This window comes from Excalfactoria chinensis, chromosome 1 (genome assembly GCF_039878825.1).
Source record: "Excalfactoria chinensis isolate bCotChi1 chromosome 1, bCotChi1.hap2, whole genome shotgun sequence".
Taxonomy (NCBI): domain Eukaryota; kingdom Metazoa; phylum Chordata; class Aves; order Galliformes; family Phasianidae; genus Excalfactoria; species Excalfactoria chinensis.
This window is the reverse complement of record NC_092825.1, coordinates 44,920,209-44,943,652: the sequence shown is the minus strand read 5'-3', so window position 1 is coordinate 44,943,652 and position 23,444 is coordinate 44,920,209. Positions and strand designations below refer to the sequence as shown.

At 36.9% G+C, this 23,444-nt stretch overlaps 1 protein-coding gene across 7 annotated transcripts in view; it reads right to left on the bottom strand.

The window, feature by feature from the left end:
- The window catches only part of ANO4 (anoctamin 4), a 186,501-nt gene that overhangs the window by 54,356 nt on the left and 108,701 nt on the right, over window positions 1-23,444 (bottom strand). For 4 of the 7 annotated variants that reach the window (XM_072342020.1, XM_072341990.1, XM_072342001.1 and 1 more), the window contains 3 exons: window positions 6,082-6,182; window positions 5,732-5,833; window positions 3,330-3,374 (listed from right to left, as the gene is read on the bottom strand). In XM_072342020.1, coding sequence (XP_072198121.1) covers window positions 3,330-3,374; window positions 5,732-5,833; window positions 6,082-6,182 — 248 coding nt within the window. Of the gene's footprint in view, window positions 1-3,329; window positions 3,437-5,731; window positions 5,834-6,081; window positions 6,183-23,444 lie in introns of those variants that run through there. The other 3 variants (XM_072342034.1, XM_072342010.1, XM_072342038.1) reach the window with 3 other exon arrangements.

Below are 23,444 nucleotides of genomic sequence, written 5' to 3'. Positions count from 1 at the left end.
TGATGAGAAAAATGGCAATGCCTATATGAGCACAACATGAGACTTATACTAAAGTTATCAGAAACTCTTAATGGGTATTGATTGTTCACCCCAGTCCAGAAGCTCAGAGTGGAGGTAGAATTAGTTTGCAAGTGTCTGTGCCTGAGTGGAAGACATTGTCAGATCCCAGCTCTGTGAAGGGACAGACCTGTTGTAAGTCTCTAGTTGTCCTTTCCAGATTCCCACCCTTGAGCTAGTCTGTGCAGAGACTGATAGGAATGACAAGGGAAAAGTAAGATATCTCCTGGGGATTCCCTCTATCTTAGCTTCCAGCTTTTTCCTCTGTAAAGGTTACAAGCTTTGTATTACAGTACGTTCAGCAGACTTAGTGACCCTGGGTGTGGAAAATGGAAGAGGAATCAGGCAGAAGGATTTTCTAAATATGCCAGGCCATGCTTATTTGTTGACTAAAATCATTTGAATTCTCTAAGCTATTAATGCCCTTGCTAATCTGCAACCCTTTCCCATTCATTCTGCAAGTGCACATTTGAGATATGTGTGCTGCAGGTTTATCACAGCACATGCAGGAATGAAGACAGTGCTTTCACAGATTAAGAACAATACATTATTCATGTTGGCTTCTCACTGAGCATATGCCCAGAATTTCACTGGTTTGCCACTCCCAAGGTTCAGACTACTTGGCATGCTTAGTGAGCTTGCTCCTTTCCTGCTGGCAAGCAGGTCTAGAAAGGTTGCAGTGACTTTCTGCACAGCTGACAACTTAGGAGTACAGCAGAGCCATCCTTAGTAAAAAAATAGTTTTCTTCTTCAAAAAGAAAAATGACCATGCTTAAAATGCATCCAGGCTACCCAACAGCACTATGAGTCATCAGTGCAGGCTCTGTACTGAACATTATCCTCTCTTAAGAAGAGACATGAGAGTTGTATGTGTTTTATTGCTTTTTCAAGGCTAACCTGGGCTTCACATTCCCTGAATAGGAGGAATGGTGTTTGGCAAACAGGGAAGCCTATACAGGAGCAAGACCGTACACAGAGTGAAGAGGCACTGTAAAATTAACCACAATGAAGGAGGAAAGTGGCAGAGCTGTTAAAAGTTTCCTTCTTAAAGTCTTAAAAAAAGCCCACACAAAACACTTGTTAGCCTCACACAGCAAAAATCAACTGTCTCAATGCATGTGGTGACTCAAAGACACATCCCACTCCAGTCCTGGCCATGCCTCTGCTGTCCAGGCTTAGCCTTTACCCAGTGTCCTGTTTCCAAATATGCACATTGTGCTTAACACACAAACTGATTTCTCAAATAATTTCAGTTTTATCACTAGAAAGTGGGGTAGGGATAGAATCTTTTGTATTTTTTTCCCAAAGGAAAGAGGAAATTTGAAAAATCAAAACAATTGTTTAGACTTGTGATTGATTTTATCTCTGGCTCATCTTTGACAGAGCTTTATGGACAGTGTAGAGCTAGATATGATTTTAGTTAAGTTTTTAACCACAGCTCAGGTCGAGTTCTAGATACTGTATACATACCTGATTCCCCTCCTTTCCTCTAGAACAGATTAGGGTAGTTTCATTATTTGAAAGTTTGGGACCACTAGAACTTTTCAGACAGAAAATTCAAGTGAGACTGATAAGTTGCAAGAGACCTTCTCTGGACTTTCCCTGAAACAAAAGCCCTCTAATATTAGTTTTTCCTCAATGTCAATATAACATTTGTCTTAGCTCAAAAAATGGACCGAGGCTTCTAATCTTCACTGAACTAGTAAAGGAAATATTTTCACTGTGCCTGTAGATCTGAGTAATAACATAAATGAAAATATAGCTGCATATGTTTTCTTTCCTTTCCCACCAGGACTATTCAGCTTTTCTGCCTCAAGCATCTAGTCACAGAGCTGGCCATAAAAAGTGAATTTAGCCAAACACTGTCGTCACTCAGGAACTAAAAAAAATACCCAGAACACAGAAAAAACTGCACTCCTGATTCTGACTGTGAATCACATGCTGACTGATAAGCAAATGAATGTAAAGTGAAATTTTATATGCCAAATACAAATGTTAGAATCTTCTCTTAATCCTTCCTTTCAATCTATTGCTGTAGTGAAAGCGGTTGTGTCTTAACTAAAATACCAATAAAATCTGAAGTTAGCAGGCGATTTGTACTCACTGAAATTGGACATTGCAAATAAGGAAACACTGACCAGAAGAGCAGTGTTCAGAAGAATGGTGTTTGTTTACTAGCTGGTGCCAACTGCGTAGTATGACTTAACTCCATAAAGAGCCCACTGGGTGTTTGCCAGTGTAAAAGAAGCACATGCCATAATTTGAGATCAGTGATGGTACTCTTGAATCACCAGCACAGTACGATGGGATTTAATATATAAAAAGCTTTTTAATATGCTCATGCAGCAAAGCAATAATACATAATTCATTTTCCCATGAACGTTCATTTAGTGAAATTATCTGCAGCATGATACAACTATTTTCTTCAATATGCAGATTTTTCAAATCTAATTCTTATCCCTCAGAAGTTCATGTGAGTCTTTCCACTGATCTCAGAGTGAGACAGTAAATCAAATGCTGGACCCTTTTGAAAACTGCATCAACAGCACCGCGGCATTAAATGTCAAAATATGAGCTGGTCTTTGCCAAACTTTTATATTTTTGGGGGCTCTTTGGAGACATTTTCATTCAATTGCCTGAGGTATCAGAAAGAAAACGTAGACTGGAAGTTTTTATCTCATCAAGTCAGGCACAAAATAGATCAAGTATAACCTGAAGATATTTAATAACTAAGTGAAAGGACCTCAGAGGTTCTTCAAAAGTATTCATCTCTCAAGCTCAGTAGCTTCACATCAGAGATGGATATGGTTCATTGCATTCTGATCTACCAACGAAGTACTAAGCATCCTCACAGAGGAAGCAATAAATGAATAACACCATTTACTGTAACAAGCAAGCCAGGTGCATGAAAATGAAAAAAGCAGTACCTGTGGTATTTTAATCCCCCCAGAACTTCCAAATGAGTGATATGAAAATAGAGTTTGCAGAAACACACTTATTCTTTCTCAAAAGTCTCCATCAATCAAAAAATATCTCCCTGTTACTAAAAAAGGCAACAGTGGTAAAATGAATTGCCTCTTTTGCATGGCAAATGCCTTTAAAGTTTAACTGTGCTGTATCTGTTTCTTCAGATGTACTAGTGTGTAACTGCACCCTCCAACCTTCCTAGAAACACCACTAATAACCGTTTACTTCCAGTTTGACCTTAACCATTATTTTAGTGATCTGGTCCAAATTGACGTAAACTGAGCCAGCAAAAGAATTGTACTCACCTATTCATGAACTTGTATCGGCGGTGCAGGTAATAGATTTTTCTCCTGGAAGAACAGCAAAAATGAAGCCAGTCGAGAAGAAAACCCATCGTCAGTTACAGTATGAACTAGCAAGGAAGGAAAGGAGATTGAAGACAGAAGCCTGTAAGAGGTGGAAGAAGAGACTAAAGAGAGATTACAGAACTGTCACAGGAAGCCACACAGACTCTGGTGGCATTTGAATTGCAAGGAGGTCATCGTTTTCTCATTGTCTTCTCTTTTTCTGTTACTTGTCATGTGTGATAGACAGGGACCCAAAGATGTGTCTATTTCCAAGAAGTCCATAAACAGCTGTAGGAATTTTGCGGGACCAATACAAAGATGGATAAATTATCGTTTATGCATCTCAGATCCACCAGTGAATTACCAAAACCACATTTGATAAAAAGTAGGGGAGTCATTTAGAAAAGTCAGGGGAGTGGTGCTTAATGCTGCAATATGCCAGTAACACATGCAGTGCCAACCTGGAGCATCATCCCTCAAAACAGAATACAGATTACATAAGTCATTCAGTATGTATTCAGCACCCAGCCCAGGACACAGCCACTCCCTCTGCCCCTTGTATAGGCATTGCTGATTTTTATTGTCAGTGCAATAAGCTGTGTGGAGGTGCACGTGGGGAACCAGTGAACAGACGGGGTGCACAAGCAGATGCATGCTGACCAAACACTCTTCATTTTGCCATGTTAGAAAATACTATTTTTCCAAAAGACTGGTCGGGCACTGGAATGGGCTGCCCAGGGAGGTGGTAGAGGCACCAATCCTACAGGTATTCAAGGAACGTTTAGACACTGCAGTGAGGGTCATGGTTTAGTAAGAACTATTGGTGGTGGGTGGACAGTCGGACTGGATGATCTTGTAGGTCTTTTCCAATCTTGGTGATTCTATGGTTCCATGATCTGCTTCTCTATGGGCCTTACAGGGCTCATATTACCCAGGGCAGCAGCCCCTAACCATCCTGTGTAGATACAGAATGGGATGTCCACCTCCTGTCCCACTCTGCTGCTCTCGTTCTCCTGAGAGGTGACTATTACACTACAACCGTGACCACAACTGTGACCTTCACTACAGAGAGATCACAGACTCCTTTGGCCAAATCTTCCACAAGGTAGTACTGCATCTCTTGCCCTATTCAGCAGGAACAGAGAAAGGTCAAACATAAGTGTTACTGATGATGCCATCTGCTTCTTGATTTTCCTTAAAATATTCAGAGTTATCGACCTTTTGGGACCACCATTTCAAAACAGGGTTTTATTCACTGATGCTTGGACCTTGGACTATTCCAGCCTAACAGGACAGTAATATTTATCTCTTTGTAGATATGAAAAGAATGAAGATATGGTTGTGAAGCACATTTTTATATATAACTTGTATGGCACCTAATTTTCTATCTGCTGAGAAATGGATCTCAGAAATGGAACTTGGGACCAGGAAAAAACAAACTGCTCACAGCAACTAAAATATGAGCTCCTGTTGTATTTCTTAATCATGAGATCTTATCCTCTTACTAGAGCAGATTCTCAAGGAATGCCAAGAAATGCTGAGAAAGTACACTTTTGGCCTAGTCAATTGTTTCCATGGCTAGAATGTTTTTTAAAAAAGAACATGAACATCCTGTAATGACTTGTGATGCCCTTTGCCTTTTTCTCTTTAGCAGCAAAAGCTCAAGAATGAGTTGCTGAAGATGTGCTGTGTAAACAAAAAACAAAACAAAAGAAAACACAATTCATACAGAATACGCCTGCAATTTAGTCCTTATTTCATATCCAATTTTCCCAGAATGTTCTTAACATTACAGAGCTTGTGTCACACTGGAGACAATTTTTTGTCCTTAAGCAAGAAGAAAATAGGAAAAGAAATCCTGCAAAAAACATCAACTCACTAGCTGCGTATTCTGGATTTGATCCTTATCTTGCTCAGGAGTAATTCCATTAAAATAAATGGAATTAAGCAACAGCAAACCCTGCTAATTAAAAGAAAAGTCAAGTCCTCTCAGTTCATGGGTTTTGGTCAGTTTGAGTTGAAGTCTTCAAGCTATTCTAACAGTTCTGATAGCCAGCACAGTAAAATTGATATTTTACACAAAAAAAAAATAAAAATAAAAAATCCATAGCCCAACATGCAAATAATATTAAATGTGACCAAAATAATCTGAATGATGATGTGAAATGAATTTGGTTGTCAGTGGCATTCAATGAAATTTATTTTCTCCACAGACAAAGCACTTACAGCTCCTACTAGAAGTGATATGTATTTATAATCTGCATTTCTGAACTTATGCATCATACAAGCAGAAATTTTACAGGTGCTGAACATACCAGATACGCCCAACAGACATGCACCTTCTGTGCTGCCTTACGTACCTGGATCTTCTTGACCTCCCATTGATTTCAATGAAATGTCCATTTAAAAAACAGCAGCGCACAAGTATGCAGGGGGCTCCAGCAGTGAAGGGGTTAAAGGGCCTAAGGATAGAATACCCCATGAAAACAGCTGCACTGCTACAGCTCACCTTAATTTCAAACCAATACTCTATTGAAATCGCACGCAGGCATTAACAAGAAAGAACAATGAATATGGTATGTATGACACTCCATTTATATTTTCTAAGAGTGTGTGGTATCACACAGACAAGCTTTCCATGTGCATTCTGGTGTTATTTTTTACTTTAGCTTTATAGTAAAGTGTGAAGACAAAATACAACTACACCTACCTGAATGGCATTCTTACATTCATTAGTTCAGCGTATTTGCCCAGGACCTCCCAAGGGGCATGCAACTTCACGAAGATGATGTCACTGTTTGTTAGAGATGACTGCAAAAGAAAAAGAAAACAGCCACCAAGGCTTAATTCTTCAGATAAGAAAGAAATATCTATTCTTGCCTTGTGACAGCCCTCCCACTTCCCGACTCTTCCTAAAGCATGTGTTGTTGTATTTTGATGTTGTCAACTTATTTTCCTTCTGGTTTATTGAAAGACATTTTGCCTTCCTTCCAGCCTGTACAGGCATTTCCTTCTCATGGAAAAGAAGGCATCGACAGGAGGTTAAGATGAAGTTATGCATTACCCAAGTGTGGGGTGGGAGAAAAGTTGGTCCTGAACTTCAGCTAAAAATAAAATGACCTGATTTCTGTACTCATCATGACACAGATGTCTCTTTGTGAGTCTTATAATGGAGATACATCTGGAAATTAAGAAAAAATGTAATGACATGGACATATAATGAAGTTCAGCAGGTAGAGTCATAGGTTCTATTTTCACTCATGTCTCCAAGAATTTGAATGTCACAACTAAAGTCAGCAGGAAAGAGGATGTCTGATGCCACCAGCACAGATTTATTGCCAGGAGCCAATGATAGTTTAGGGTCATGACCACAGAAGCAAGGAGATCTCTAACTCTTTCCTCTACTACTGTTTTCTTTCCTATGGGTTGCATGTATTTTCAAGTGAGCTTTACATAGCATATTCATATTGGAACAGTTGTTACCTAATAGAAGGCTGTCCAGCAATGAGCAGTGAATGTGCAATTTAGAGAAGGGGAAAAATGTAGGTTTATTTACTCTCAGGAGGAGAAGTAGTGCTTTTCAAGAAAACTACAACAGCATTGGCTGAAACTGCTTTTATTGGGAACACGGATATTCACATATTAATACTGGAAGACAAATTGTACAAATTCTAATGAAAATCAATGGTACTGTCATAAAGATTCAGTTTACAACAATTAAATGGATCACACTAACAGGACAACTAAGAAAGGCTGAATTCAATGAATACCCAGGAAATAAGTGAAGTTGTACGGAGTATGAGAGAAGGAAAGTATGAGGACTGAGAAAGTCAGGCAGGAATTTTGTTAGTTTTAAGAATTAGTTAGAGTGTAAGGAATGATTTCCTAGTATTTTAGACTTTGTACTACATTAAATGCTCCTCACTTTCATTCTTAGTCATTACAACTTACTGGGGATTCTTAAGTCTGAGACTTAGCAAGTAGATAGCATGCAACCAAGACTATGCTTTGCTTCTCTAAAAGTTTCCTGCAAACTACTCCCAAAGAGGTTAAGGTTAAGTCAGTAGAGGACTGGCATTTTTTTTCATAAGCAACATGCATGAAAACCAAACTAAACCAAAGAAACTTCTAGTAAAGTCCTGACACACTAACAATAGATGAGAAATTGAGTAAATTGATTTAAAACAGTCTGTAAATTTACTGATGAATGCTATATACATTTTCCAGCACACTTTAATTTAAGCCACACAAAGTACGACAGTCACAGTAACAGCTATTTCACAAGTGAAGCCTATATTTAACTAAATTTGATTTCTTATATGTTATGCATTTTCAAGCAGAAACAAGAAAAGATTCCAGATAGTTATGACAAAAATAAATACAGATCTTTAAAGATATAGGTTTTTTTTGTTTTGTTTTGTTTTTTTCAATCAGGATATTGTAATTTTGTCCACAGAAGATCTAACAAATATGCATTTGTGAGGCTCAGTTATTTTCAGAAGAGATGATAATGCTAAATTATGAATATGCAAATCCAGTTCACTTGAGTTTCCTCATGTTAAGTGTTCATAAGAGAAAGCATATGGAAAGACTCAGATAAGCAAGATTGGAACTAAAAGAACAATCCCTACAGAAGAGTAATTGAATGCAATGTCACATTCACCTAATCTAAGGAGAAAATTGCAAATCAAAGCATCTGAAAGAAAATATCAATAGCTCTATCTTAGCTACAAAAATACTTCAGTGGATAGAATCTGCTAAACTATCTTTGCTATATTAGTATTTAGACCCCTTTGTATCCTTTGGCTTCTTAATGTTCCACTAAGAGGAAAACTGTTCTTTTATAATTGACTTTAGAGACTCAGCTCATTAAAAAGTTTAGAGAAATAAACACAGTTTCACATTATAGGAATATGTAAACAAAAATCAATGTTAACACTGCTCAGCTTGGAAATGTAAATGAGAAAACTGTTTATTGACACGAGCAATCTGCTAGAAAGTGATGTCTAGATGACAAAGAAATAAAAACAGAGCAATAAAGGGAGCAGAAGATGAAATATAATACTTTGCAAACATTAAAATGGAGCATGCGTTTGGCTTTGACTCCTGACAACAATGTCATAAGTTATCACCTTATAATAATTGGCAGACCACCAACATTCACATAAATGGGCCATTTCAAACTTGTTTCTTGAGGAATAACATGCATAGTGTGTGACAAAAGACTCGATTATAATCAGAGAACCACAGATTAATTTAGGTCCCCTCTAGGGGTCATCTATGCTCACTCTCTACCTAAAGAAGGGTCGATTAGCTCAAGGGCTTGCCCTGTTGTGTTCTGAATATCTCCACGGGACAAGATTTCACAACCTCTCTGGGCAAGCCACTTACTATAACTGGTTGAGGAAAAAAAAAAAATCCTATGGTAAAACTGTACATCTATCCAGAGAAATGTGGGTTGAAAAAATACAAGCTTTTACACAGAACATTTGAGAACATTCAAAGAACATGCAAAGAAGGCTTTATAAAGCACCTTGTTTCTCACAGGAATGAATTAAAACAAACAAACAAACAAAAAAAAAACAAACAATAAAAATCTGATTAAACACACTAGCAAGGTGTATTTTGTTTAATTCAATCCTCATCTTCAAAACATGAGAGAATGTTTCATAGGATAGAATTCAAGTCACCACAACCTGGGTCACAGAGAGTCAGTATACAAAGAGGGCTGTTCTATGGTGTCATCAATCTACTATTTTTCACAAGCTGCGATTTTTCTGTCATTCTCCCTTTTCACTCACCTCCTTTTTCAGTTGATCTGAAACTACAGTATTCTGGAAAATAGTAGACCAGTACTTAATAACCACAAGTGGATGTTTCCACGGCCTTCATTTCAGTATAAGAGATTCTCACCCCTTCTGTGTTCACTGTTCACTTTCATCACAATATTATTGCTGCCAATATGACAGTATGGGTAGTGCCATAGGAACACATATTACAGGCAGAAATGGCTATTTCTTCCTTCTGACAAGACCTTCTTTATCTTTTACCACCAAGCCTGTAGAGACACTATATTCCCAAAGAAAACAAATCAGCTACAAATGTGCTTAACAACTAAGTACTACATTCTTCTCTGTATTACTGTAAAAGTAATGGGAGAGTGTAATGTAAGGGCCATTCACATAACTCTAAATGTACAAGCAACATTTTTGGGCCATTAGCTAGGCCAAGGAAAACTTGTAAAGAAATATCAGGTTCTTGATCTTCTGAAAGCAGCCTTTCATGTCTAGAAACAGAGTGTTGTTAACTGCTGCTGAACGTAAGTTCTGGCTAATAAACTCAAATGTATTTCTTCAGGCATTCTAAGTTCTTTTGATGGCAGGATTCAAAAATATGCATTCACTACTGGCCTGACTCTTCTCTTTCTGAAGTCATCATTGTTAGTCTGAACGGAATGCTGACTTTGAACATCTCTCGAAAGGCTACATTTCACAGTATTTGCAGACTGCCTTCTAGGATCAGGGCTGGAGATCTGTGCAAATTAAATGCATTCTTGAAGATTCTTTTCCAACGTTGGAAATATTGTCAAGTCATTTTAAGATAAAAACAACAGTATACAGTATTTTTTAGGTTAAAAATTAAGAAAGTAGAAAAAGAGATTCACAGAAGATAACCTTGAAGAAAGATATAATTACAGTGTCTCCAGTTGGGTGGTGTAATTATTTATTTGCCTTGAGGCTACTGGGCAGACAACTGTAAAAACCAATGCTCTAATTTGTGTATGCTTATCTATAGGGAAAAGATGTAAAATGAAAACAAATCAGAATTTATTAGAAACATATTTTCTCTGTCATTATTTAAGAAAAAAAATAATAAGACTGGGAATTTTCCCACCTTTTAAAGTAAAATAAGATAAAAAGATTAAACAGATCCAGCAAATAGATTCAGTTCTTGCCTAAATTAAGAAGACTCAGTAAGGTAACTTAGAAAGAAAGGAGTAGTGCTGTAGTTACCTGCAAACAGTTTCTTTTCATTAAGAACAACAGATAAGAATAGCCAGAAAAGTGAGAAAATCAACATCTGTTCTCTAATAACAATTCTGCCTATAATCAAACTCCATATGATGTTTCAGCGCAGAACAGTAAACAGTAACTGTCACAGATTTCAATGTGTTTGAAAATGACTCCAGTATATTAACAGCACAGACTGATTTGCCATGTGGACTCAATTAAGTGGATGAAAACAAAAGCCAGCAAATTTTAGCCGATTAGATCATCCTTCCTCTGCAAAACCAAAATAAATATAAATTAACAAAGGTAATTCCATAACACTGGACAAGCAGCAATAATGTTCTGCCCGTATCCTTCAATAATGCATACCTTACCACTGAGTTAAGTACTTACATAGTCTCAATATACATCCTGTTTGAGGGAAAATATTACACGTGCAAATGTATTAACCTCTACATTCACTGATCAAAGGAACCTAGTAAAAAATAGTGCCAATATATTTCAAATGTATCCTTTCAATCACAACACAGTTGTGATTAAAAAGAGGAATATACCATCACAGTTCAACCAGAAAGTTAGGAAGGCTTTGATTTAGGAGAATCTGTAGGACAAAAGCAGTAGAGGTGAAAGTAAGATTCAAGAAATAAAGCCCTAAGTAAAAAAATACAAAGCTGTTCATAAAACAATTTTGACATAGGAAGACACTGACATATAAAATAAAGACTAACTGTATATGGAGCCACAGGGAAGGGGTTACAACTTACTATGATTTTTGTGTGAAAAGTTGATGTTGAGTAAAGCTTTATCTTTGCTTAGCAAAATATTTCCAGAGGTTCAGCTTCAGTGGAATTAGTAATATGAACAGGTGGCTGGCTACTGACAGCATTCGGGCAGTGTGTCATCAAATCAACTCAGAGCAGGTGTCATTGTCACAGTGCTTAATTTTTGGCAGCAGTTGACATGGACTTAGTAACAAGGGGAAATGTTTGCAAATGTCCCTTCATGTAGACAGAATGTATGAGTGGGAGGGTAACTTAAAAAACAGGGTGGTTTACTTGAGTAGAAGAAAAATGTAATACTACGTCATTGCTAAAGTTTAATGTGCAACAACGAGCATACAGTCTGCAATAAAGAGATACAAATCCCTCTGCATCAAGAAATAACACGAGGAAGTATGCCTTTAATCCTAACAAATGTCACCTGTATTCACTTGAGGTAGAAAGCATGAAAGTCCCAGTAAGGTAACTCAAACGTAGTAAATCTACCAGGAAAAGCAATATTCTCTGACTTGGGATCCACTTCGTAAAGAAAGGATTAAAAATACCTGCAGCGTCATCATCTTAATGCAGGAGGTTGAACTGACTGTGAGGCAATGATAAAAGATTTCTTGATAATCCCTTTAGTATATACTGAATACAAGTTTGACCCACATGAATAAGATTTATATGACAATATAGCTAATCATAAAATGTAATCTGGCAAATAGATGACAGGATGCAGATTTTAATTCTTCCGGATGAGAAGATAGTATAAGCACGTGAAAATAATTACTTGCATGTTTAAAAATGCAGATAGATAAAACCACTGAGAAGAATGTGCTTTTGCTTATCAACATGTTGTTCGATATTGTCTGTTTATATGAGGTATCAGCTATACACTGCAATTTCAGATGAAAAATGTTAATATTTAATACAGCAATGTTTGAGATCATAAAATCTTTTTTACTTTATTACTAGCCAATAAATGTCCCCTAAGTACAATTTTTTACTTTTAGCATCATGGGCTGTGAAAAATACATCATATAATTGAACTACATCTTATCAAGCAGCTTCCACTGTGATTTATCTCAAGTGTAAAATACAAAAGCAATATTTTCCCAGTACATTTATACATCTCATTTATCTTTTTTTTTTTTTTTGAGGTAAAAAAGTGCTTACACTTAATGAAATGCCTATCAAATATTTATATTTGCTTTTAGAGGCTTGTTGGAGAAACACTGCTTTGGCACAGAAAAAGACAATTTATTTTTTGTCCAGGAGTTATTTTCACAAACTTAGCAATCACTCAAACACACAGAGCATGCAGGCAGGCTTACTATAGTTTTTGCATGCAAATAGCCTATAGGAACTGAACAAGGGGCTCATCAGAGCATAAAATAATTGAGGTTCCAAAGACCTTCTGGAAGTCCAAACCCCTGCTCAAACCACAGTAGGTTATGGGGCACTGAATATTTCTGCAGATGGACACCTTGCAACCTCCCTGGGCACCACAGCCATGCTGGATAGAAAGGCCATTACTGTTCTTCCACATGGATGCAGTAGTGTTTGCAGCATCTCATGGTTAGAGCAGCTGCTTGTGCTACAGCAAGGTGAAGGCATTTGGTTGCTCAACTCTTTTATTTCAGACCCTTCTTTAGCTCACACACTCAAGGAAGATATAAATTATTTATAAGACTATCATCTGCCAGTGCTTTCCCTGTAGTTCTCAATTACAGTCTGCATACTTCTGTATTTGCAAAATTCCTTCAAAAGAGAGATTCTAGTGTACTCATCAAGACCACAGTTGCAGAAGAGCCTAATCCAAATAGTATCAGGGAGAGAGGCTGTGATAGAGTCCACATAGTGTAATGTAGACCCCAGTTATTCAAGTCATCTACACACCCTCAGAGCAAGGATTTACAAGGTGGCATGTGGTTAGTCCTGGCTGTAGAGGGAGCAGCAGCAGTAAGCAGGACCGATTTGGTCAGGTGTGACTAACATTTGCAGTGACAAAGCTAACAAACTTAGCAAAACCTGACTGTTCAAGACACAAAGATGCTCATGCTGCTGCCTTCCTTTGCTCTGCAGGAAAGCGAAGGTCTCAGAAGACTCTGACAGCACCTCCTTATACAGGCAAAGGAAATTTCTGGACAAATCTCTTCATTTGCTACATGTGCTTTAAATAAAACAGGGCCAATATATAAAAGGGCAAATTGTGATTTTACTCTGGTCTGTTCTAATTTGTTATAATAAAACAACATCCCTTCATGGCACAATGTACTAACAAGGCAAACACCTAAACCTTGGTTCATTGTTAAAGAGTTATTGCCATTCACAGTGTGCCTGTTGGCATAAGGTTCTTTCTGTATGACATGGGCAGGCAAAGCAGAACTAGATGGAGCTCAGTGTTTTAATGGTTCAGATAAACATGGTTGAGGACAAGGATGATTTGCTTGCCTAGTTCAGGTCTCTAACATGAGTATATAGAGAGATGTTATAGTAATGAAGCCTTCCTTTGCTTGAATGCCAGTCTCACCAAGTGAGATAATGTTAGTTTTGATCTGATTGCATATGTAGCAATGTAATGAAACTATCTCAAAAGTGTTTGCTGAATGATACTGAAATTTGAGGTTCCTATAACTTGACAAAAATAAGGTCTCGTGTAACACATGCACTGGCAAAGATTCCCCCCCCCCCCCCCCCTAAATTCACCTGCTCCATGGAAACCACTATCATAAAGAACTTCACTTAATATACAGTAACATCTTTTTCCATAGATTAAGAAATGGTCATTCCACTTAATAATCCTCATGTAGCAAAAGGAACTTTCAATTTAGGAAACTGCAAACATCTCTGCTTTCTATTGAGAATTAAAACTGTTTGTAAAGGTTTCTGGAATCTTTTATTTTGTTCCATTTCTATAGAGGGGCTGAGTCACTAAGGGCTGCAGCAGAGCCTTCACGTTCCAAATGTGGAACAGAAGTCATCAAAGATTTTCCTAGCTCTGCAGCACTATTCAGATACTTCTATTCAGTATAAAACTTCGGAATGGAATTGAAATTCTCACGTATTGTACCTCTGAAACTAATGCATTTGGTAAGCTTGCAGCAATCAATTTTATTCTCCTGTGTGGGAAATAGTAAAAATGCAAATTGAAAAGAAAAATAAGACAAAATCCCACTTCACTTAATAATCCCATTCTTTCTATATACTTCATAAAAGCAGTGTAATTAGAACTTTTCTTCTATAACAAAGTTTTCTTGGCTGGAAAATTACAATTCCATTAGATAAAATCTCTGGAAAAAAGTTAATACGGCTCATACAGTCAGGGCTCTATAAAAACATTTTTGAGAAGAATGTGCTTATAAACAAAACAGGCCCAAGGAATACCAGAAAAGATATTCTAAAACTCGGGGAAAATTCCATTAGTGCTACAGTAGATATTAGAAATCATCCAAACTACAGAACACATTTTTAGAATATCACCACCTAAGGAATTATAATTGTTCATACTCCACAGGCTGTCCTTCCTGATGTTTAAAATATAGAAATTCTAGTATGTGCAGTAGAAGCGGTGAAGGAATGTTGTGTTTTGAATCATTTCATGTAACTTTATAGAGATACCACATTTATTTCTGTACAAACAGATATACACTCAGGCATGATCTCTTTCAAATATGAGAACATAGCAGTGAATTGGCTAGGAAATAAATGATATAAAATTATATGGCACATACTTATCTATGTTCTCGCTAGTAGTTACTGAAGGGTGTGCTATTATCTTAGCAACAAAATTTGCTGAATTTCTTCCCTACAGCCATCTCATTGCAGCACTGTCTACAATTGCCACGTTGCTTTTCAAAGAGGAAAGGAAAAAAAACAAATCCCCAATACTTGCAGCATGATATTTTAAAGCAGCTTTCCTTCCACCTTTCTGTCTTACACATACATGTCTGAGAAATTTCTCCCACTGATAAATATGTTTCCTCCTGCAGAATCCCATCTCATTGTCTTAAGGCTTGTCGCTGTTTTGTCAGTCAGTGACACTTTTCTCTCTCCAGATTCTCCCATGAAATCACAGAAGGGTACTTGTCCTGCCAATAGCCCTCTAATTGCACCATAAGTCTAACAGACATATGAAGGAGGTATGTCTGATCTCAGAACTCTGCCAAATGTAGATTCTGGCGCATAAGAAATGACTGATATCTGTATTTTTAAAAATTTCAATATGAGAAGGCAAATGGAAGTAATATTAACCTTTGAGCTGGAGGAACCATGAAAAAAATAAACATAAATTTCCATGAACTACCAATATATGGATCAATTAAAGAAAGATCTGATCAGAACAATAAAAATGATCGTGAATTTTGAGAAACTAGAATAGAGGAAAAAAATGCAAAGAGCTGGGATAATTCAAAATAAAGAAGAAATTGCTAAGCAGATAACAGTATCATTCTTAAAATAAGCAGTCGTGACTAGGGAGGGAATGAATTGCTCTCCACCTTCTGAGTAAGGTTGGAAATAACTGGATTAAATCGCATCAAATGACACTTGGGTCAGATATATCAAGGAATAAAAAATAAATCAAGCTGCACAGTAAGAAAAATATTAGAGTGATTTGTCAAGGGAGGCTTTGAGGAAAAGATTATTTAGTAGGAGGTAGTCAGGCACTGGAACAGACTCCTCAGGTCAGTGGTCACAAACTGCTGGAGTTCAAGAAATGTCTGGACAATGCTCTCAGTCACACGGTCTGATTTTTGAGTGGTTCTGTGTGTTGGACTCCGTGATCCTTATGGGTTCCTTCCCACTCAGAATATTGTATAATTCTGTGATTCTAAGGCCAAGGTTGGAAAAACTATTGGCAGTGTCTCTCTGTCCTACTCTTGTTGCTTGGGCACTCCCCAGTCTCCTCTATTACAGTTTGCCAGAGGATCATGCAGTTCTTAAAACATAAAATCAAACCTCTCTTACTTGGCATTGAACAACTTCACTCTACCCTGCAAGATGTGATAATACAAGATGCTGGAAATAATCTTTCATCTTAAGAGACAATACATGAAGAAACATGAATATAGCATGAACCAAATACTAGGAAAAAAAGGAGTAAAAAAAAGAAAAAAGATGTGGAGGGAAAATCCACAGAGAAAATAGTGGTAACATTCACTTCCTCTTAAAACATCCCTACTAGTATCCCTACTAGAGAACAGCATCCGGAAGAGTTATGGGCATGTTTGAAAGTAGTTGGGAAACCGGAGAAAAGGCAGGGACATGGAGCAAGATGAAAATAATCCACAGGGAAAGCTGGTGCTAGGAGTCTTAAAGTGGGAGTAGAAGTGAGAGTAGAACAGTCAAGAATTCCTTAGTTCCCCTAGTGTGGCTGAGATAGCGACTAAAACAGAAAGACCTTTAAGTGTTAAGTATGATCTAGAAGTGGTGTTTGATGTATTTTATGCTTTAGTTCTATTGCCTAATCTTTTGCTAGAACAGGACTTATTAGCACATTAGATTTTTTTTTAATGTTTACAATAACCTCTGGTGAATGTGAAAAGACCAAAGCATGTCATCTTCCCAAAAGAAACACATGCAATTAATATGGGTCCAGAGATCCCATCTTATGTTGGACTGGGATTTTCAGGAAATGAGATGTGGGACTGGAAGGATCATATATGGAACATGGCAGCGTCAAGTTTGGGACTAAAGCCCTATGTGCTTCTGTGTGAACATTAACGTAATAATTTCTGTCAAGAAGGTGTGTCCTGACTTTTTTGTTTGTTTGTTTGTTTGTTTTGCAGTCTAAATTCAATAAAGTAATAAAGAATTATTTGGTAAAAAAAAAATAAAGATAGTTCAGGCAAAAAATGGTACTTAAAGCACATGTGTTTCAAAACATCCAATTACCTTTAGAGGTAATTTTAGGATATTTTGAACATTATTTGTATGCAGTACTTAGTATGGAATACAGTATTATTTTACTTATAATTAAAATGAATTTCAGCGATATTCAGGTTCTGCTGCCTTCAAGATCAAAATTAAGTGGTTAAGAGCATTAGAACTGCAAAAATCAAGAGGTTAATGGCGTTAGAATTACATCTACTGTTAAAAACAGACACTTAACTCAGACCAATTCAATTTACAAGAGACTGGGGACTGAAGAGTAACACAGTGTCAGGGTAGTAGCTTCTTGACAGTGCTCTGAGATTCTACTGCTGTAGTTAAGAATGTTTTTCAGAAGATTAGAGAGGTGCATGTCCACTTTAAAAAAAATCCAAATTCTAAGTATATGTAGAAACCTGAAACACATTCATGCTTCCATTGCAAATTTTTAGGATGTGCGACAATCATAGAACGGCTCGGGTTGGAAGTGATCTTAAAGCTCACTTGGTTCCAACCCTCTGCTGTTGGCAGGGCTGCCACCCACCAGATCAGGTTGCCCAGGGCCCCATACAACCTGGCCTTGAAAGCATCTAGAAATGGGGCATGGACAGGGCAACTTGAAATCTCCGAACATAGGAGGATAAAAATTGTGCATTAACTTATTCACTTCTATGTACAACCTGATGAGATCTGCACCAAACTGTGGGTCTAGCACCATATCCCAGACTACTTATTTAACTGCACTTTCCAGTAGTCACGAGAAATAAAATGCTTGCAGAGTGAACGTGACTACAAAGGCTTCTGTCAATTCTTTTCTGCATCAGGGTTCTTAGTAAGGGATTTACAAAATCTGGTTTTCTATTATATTAAATAGGTAATCTATGTTAAAAATGAAGAACAAAATCAGTAAATACAGACATTTGCTAGGTACACATTCCGACTTTTCAGTGATCACCTGTGATGACATTTGTTAGAATCACGTGTTTCAACACAAAACTGAATAAACTATATGAAAATGAAACAAATTGAACAAGATTTCTAAAAATGTATAGGTAAACATTCAAAAAATTTCAATTTAATTTCAAAAATCATAGTCCACACAACATAACATGTTTTGGAATCTTTCTGGACTTTGTAGGCATTTAAAACATCCTGCTGTCTTTTTCCTTTTTTTCCTGTTTTATCTTTGGTAAACTTAAGAATTTCTTATCAATGAGGATTGCACTTCAATATCACACATTTAATTTTGAAAATCTTTTAATGAAAATTTTTCATACTTTGAAAATACTTTCCTCTTTCCTCCTCTAAAACTTTTTGCTGAGCCTAATCTATATTAATGACCACTTATGCAGGTAGCATTTGATAGATCTGCTGGTTGTTACTCAGCTTTGCTACTAACAAAATCTTTGCAGTGTGGCTGTCCTATCAGCATCATATTACAGCAAACTGCTGCAAAGAAATTATTTCTTTAGCTTGTGTCCAGGAGAAGAATACAATTATAGCCTCGGGCTTCACACCTAACTCTTAATGATGCAATAGAACATACTGAATAATGCATGGTATTATGTATATTTCATGATGTTTTCCAAATGATTTCTCAGACAAGTGAATGTTTTCTCTAGGCAGCTTTTATTCATCAGTGAACTGGGGAATAATCTTCGTTATAGTAGTGACATGTGAATCTCTTGAAAAGCTTTGAGGGCCATCTTGCACACATTAGATTTGAAAATGTGGAAGCATGAATTGACTCCACAGGTTGAGCAATTCAGGCTTGAACATTATAATTGTCACCATTTTACCATTTTGTTAGCTGTTGACTTTACACTTGACCAGTATTGGGAGTGGTCCTGCAATCCATAGATCTATTCACATAAAGCTGCAGATACTACTTAGAGATAAAAAGAACAAAAATACTTATCTGCATCAGTTTACAGCTATGTTGCGTGCCATGTATCTGTCCCAATTTCACCTGATGGACACCAGCAGGCTCATATATTTGTATCAGAACTCTGGCTCTGCCTTGGCCTTAAGACCACTGATGCTGAAAATTTGCCCAAAGGCTCAGCTCCAAGGAGCGGACATCACAGGTGTGATTCAGGACAAGAATATTTAGAATTCTGCAATGCAGAGAACAGTCACCTTCAGAGTACAATTTATTTATTCTGTTCTAGTCTGCCACCCTAGACTGAGATGAACTGCTACCCAGAAGCACTTATTTCTCCCAAGTTACATATCTACATTGCCAAAAGCCACAGTCAGTAGGTTGCTTTTTTTCTCCTTTTGGAGAAATCCTTTTGTCTTATTTTCTCCAGGTTCACATTACCTTCCTCATCACCTACCCCAACTTCTGCAGTAGTGTAGACACATCAGTTCCTACAACACGCCTTTAAGGGTTTTCCTAATTCACTCTCCTGTGAATTTCTGAAGCTAACTATGAAATCCATAAACTTGCACTGAGTTTTTGACCCTGGGTGCTCTATGCACCTCAGCTTCCATCCACTCAGTTTCTGTTTCAGAGAATTTGTTTAGCCCAGTCCTGTCTTGGAAAGCCACAGCTTCCAGTGACTGGCAGCCATACAGAATCAAGAGTCAGTGCTCTGGAATAGGCATGAGTACTTCGTATAAGGCTAAGAAACTTAGGAGACAGAAAGTTTGCTGCCTACTAAGTTGGAAATGGTAAATCTGCATACATTGGAAGGAGAAAAAGTAAGAATTCCAAACAAACAGATGTGATGAAGAAAATGATCCTAAGAAAAACATTTAGAGAGAGAATATTTTATCTTTGAGCTAGTTGACAAATATTCAGTATTATGAAAAAATAAATATGTGACTCTACCAGTCTCCAAGGAAATTTTTATACATTTCTTTCTAACAAACAGGATTGCAACAAAGAGAAAAACTTCCTGATACTTCCTGGTCAAAATAATTAGCAGGGTTCTTAATTGGAAAACGTTTGGTGTTACTTGATTTTGGCTCTCAGGTCTAATGTGTTCACTCCATAAGAATAACTCCAGAGGTGCTAAATTCTCACCAGACCATTAAATTAAAATCTATATTCAAAACAGCCTTGTATACCCACTTTGCAAACAATACAGAAGAAGCGATGCATGTAAACATGACTGAATAGCTTTCTTTTCAAAGTGGAGAAACTCCTCTTTAGAGTCTTTTTTTTAAAAATAATAATAATAATAATAATGATGAACAATTACAAAACTGTATTTTTATTGATATTTTTTAATGAAGAAAATCAGATGTAAACATTTAGTAGAATAATATAAATGCTATTAGGGTCCATTGTGTCTCATTTAAATGGACATTTTAAAGGGAATGGCCTGAATAAAAGAGATTATATTATATTAGACTGATTAAAAACTTTTCATGTTACTTTCCTCACACACACATACACAAAAAGAAAAACAAAAGAGAATACTAATAGTGAATAAAAATATATAAATTAGAATTTAGCTACTGCAAAGCAAGCAGATAAACATGCTGATACACTGCTTTCAAAAAATAATGACTACTGAGACTAAAACAATTAAGCTAGAAATGTGAAAAGAAAATGAACTAAAATTAGATGGATGAGTTTTACAAACTAACTATGGGAGATGATTTTTCAGTCAAATCCATTTTAAAACCTGTCCATATACAGATTCATGCCCTTAAATTTTCTACATAAGGAAATGGTGTATACTGAGTGACAGGTATGTTACTTCTGAGACACAGAAAGATATAAGAAAACAATATACTTATATGTCTTATGTAAAGAATTACGAGTGCAAAAATCCTTTATTATTATATCTTAATTACTAGCCTATAATGGCAACTAACTTGAAAAAATAATGTCAAAAACCACACTGGAAACAAAGAGAAAAGGTCTACTAGTTATTAATTTTGATATTAGATGAGAAAATGTAGAGTTATTGTTTCCACATTTACATGTCTCCATTTTGTTCTTCCACCTTCCTTTTCATTATGGAGGTTCTCTTTTTGCAAAGCTTTGAATTTTAAACAGATATAAGAGATGGTTGTTAAAAAAGTAAGCTCAATGTTCTTATATTAGTGCTCGACAATAGAGACTTCAGAAATCCTACTTACTAAAAGAAATATCTATCTGAGGCCATTAACAGCAAAAAACAGGCTGTACCTGAGGAAAGTGCTATACTGTGAAAATATCCAAGACAAAAGATACAGATCCCTAAATTGTTTTGCCTGCCAGGCACTTTTAGAGCTTCTCTCAAGTGCTCTTGTGTATAAATAGAAAAGTTACTTGTAGATAAAACAGAGTTTTGTAAATTAGATAAGACTGTAAACATAGAGACATGACTAATTGGCTGACAGAGGTTTCAGTCAACATGGCTACCCCAGGAACAATATTTTCTCAGGTCAAGCTTTATTAAGCTTCATTTCCAACATCAGTTCATTACCAGTCTGAAATGTCAAGAAACAAATATGTATGTATGCAATGTATAATGTTGGATTTAATTTGAGCCCAGAGAGCCATAAACCAAAACATCTTTTTCAATAAGGGCTGAGCTCTGAGATAATTTGTCTAGCTCTATTTGTGAGGCTCCTGCCATAATTAAAATACATTTAATCCAAGACTCACAGCACCGATGCTTCACTCACTGCATAGCTGAGCTAACCTGGATAGCAAAGAAAGCAAGTATTCAATAAGAGGGCCTGGAGCCCTTGTGCCAAGAGAGGGTGAAGAAGGGAATTGTCCTTCCCAGAATCATGGAATATCTCCTGGGACTGCCTGTATGGAGTGCAGCCCTGCACCACTTTGTGCTGGAGGGGAAGACCCAAATTATCCCTAGCCAGGAGGATACTGCAGGTACAAATCATCATGATTTTATCATAAGTGTAATGCAGTAAATACAATGCAATTCTTAAAAGTCATGTTCAACCCCAAAAACATCAGCACAAAGTGAGAACATATGCTGGCATTTCTATATACTTTGTTTTTCTGTTCCCTACGGACAGCTCTAGATTTCTTCTCACAAAACCAGCTCAGTGAGGGACTGTTGTAGAAAGCCAGTCATGTCACCTTTGGGCAACAAAAACTCTCACTGTACATTAAATGATAGTAGCCTTCTAGATTGAGCTTGATCCTGATGCCACTGGCAGACAAATAACATCTCAAAAATAATTGCAGTTTAAGAGCAATTACTGGAAAGGGAAAGGTGACTTTTGACATATAGGGGACATCTAGTATGAAACCTTCACTGTGCTTCTAAATCTATCTATCTCCTGCTTGTTTTTTCCCTTGAGCCTAGTGTCCTTCAAAAGATTTTTGACATTTTGATTTGTGAAGATTGACAGCAAGAAACTCTTTGATAAAAAAATCCTACTCAGCATTTCTGAGGGTGAAGTGTCTCATGCGTCTTTTAATCCTTCAGTTACTTACATAGTTTCTGTTTCACCTTTGCACTCCATGAATACTCTTTTCCAAATCTAAAATTATCTTTCTTTTCAGCAACAGTTACATCAGATTTCTTAGTCTACCAGCTTTACATCATCCTGTTAAAGGTCGGAATTTGTCAACTCAAAAACATATTCACTTATGGGCTCCTTCATTCACTCAAAATGGTTATTTTTAAAAACTGCTTGTTGAAGTTTGAGTTTGGACTCTCTTGATCCCAATTTCCGTGCATCTCCTTACATTTCTATGCAGAACTGTCCCTATGCTGTATGGTGGACAGTGTCTGAAAGCTAAAATCTTTTCCTTTAGTGGTCCAGGTAGATGGAAACACCCCCTCTGTTTATCAAAATATTTTTTTTTTTGATAGAGAGCACTCTCTGGAAAAGGAGGTGCTAAAGAAAGACTCCTCTTGCTATTTGCATTAGGTCATTAACTAACAATAAATCTGTACTTGGATGAAATGAACAGCCCTATGTTCAAATCAAATAACTGGAAGCACTTTCACTCATAATATGTGTGATGGGCTTACATTTCAGTTTGTTTCCTTTTTTGCAGCCATAGTATCTGTCACTTTGATGTCTCCATCCATGATTTGTGGATGCAATCAGACACAGTGCTTAAACTTTAATTAACAAACTGTACCTGCAAATGATGGGATATTATGCTGTTTGTGAAACTGCAGCTCTTGCAGGCTGAGTAATTTGTACTGTAAGTTCATTAGTTGTAGTTATTTGCATACTGAGAAATAGCATCAGGAAAGTGAGAGACTGAAATAACTTACATGGAGCTCATAAAAGCTACAGAATGCCGAAATGAGTTACAGTAGTAACTAATATCCAAAGTCCCAGTTTTGCCCAAATGAAAGCTATTGAAATGGGGAAATCCGTGTCGCTCTTGTTCTCATCTTACTGTTTTACTCATTGCAGCCCTACCACAAAAAAAATGTTCTCTCCCTTATGTCAAGGGACTGGGTCATTTACATAGTGTTTTTCATTACCTTGAGATA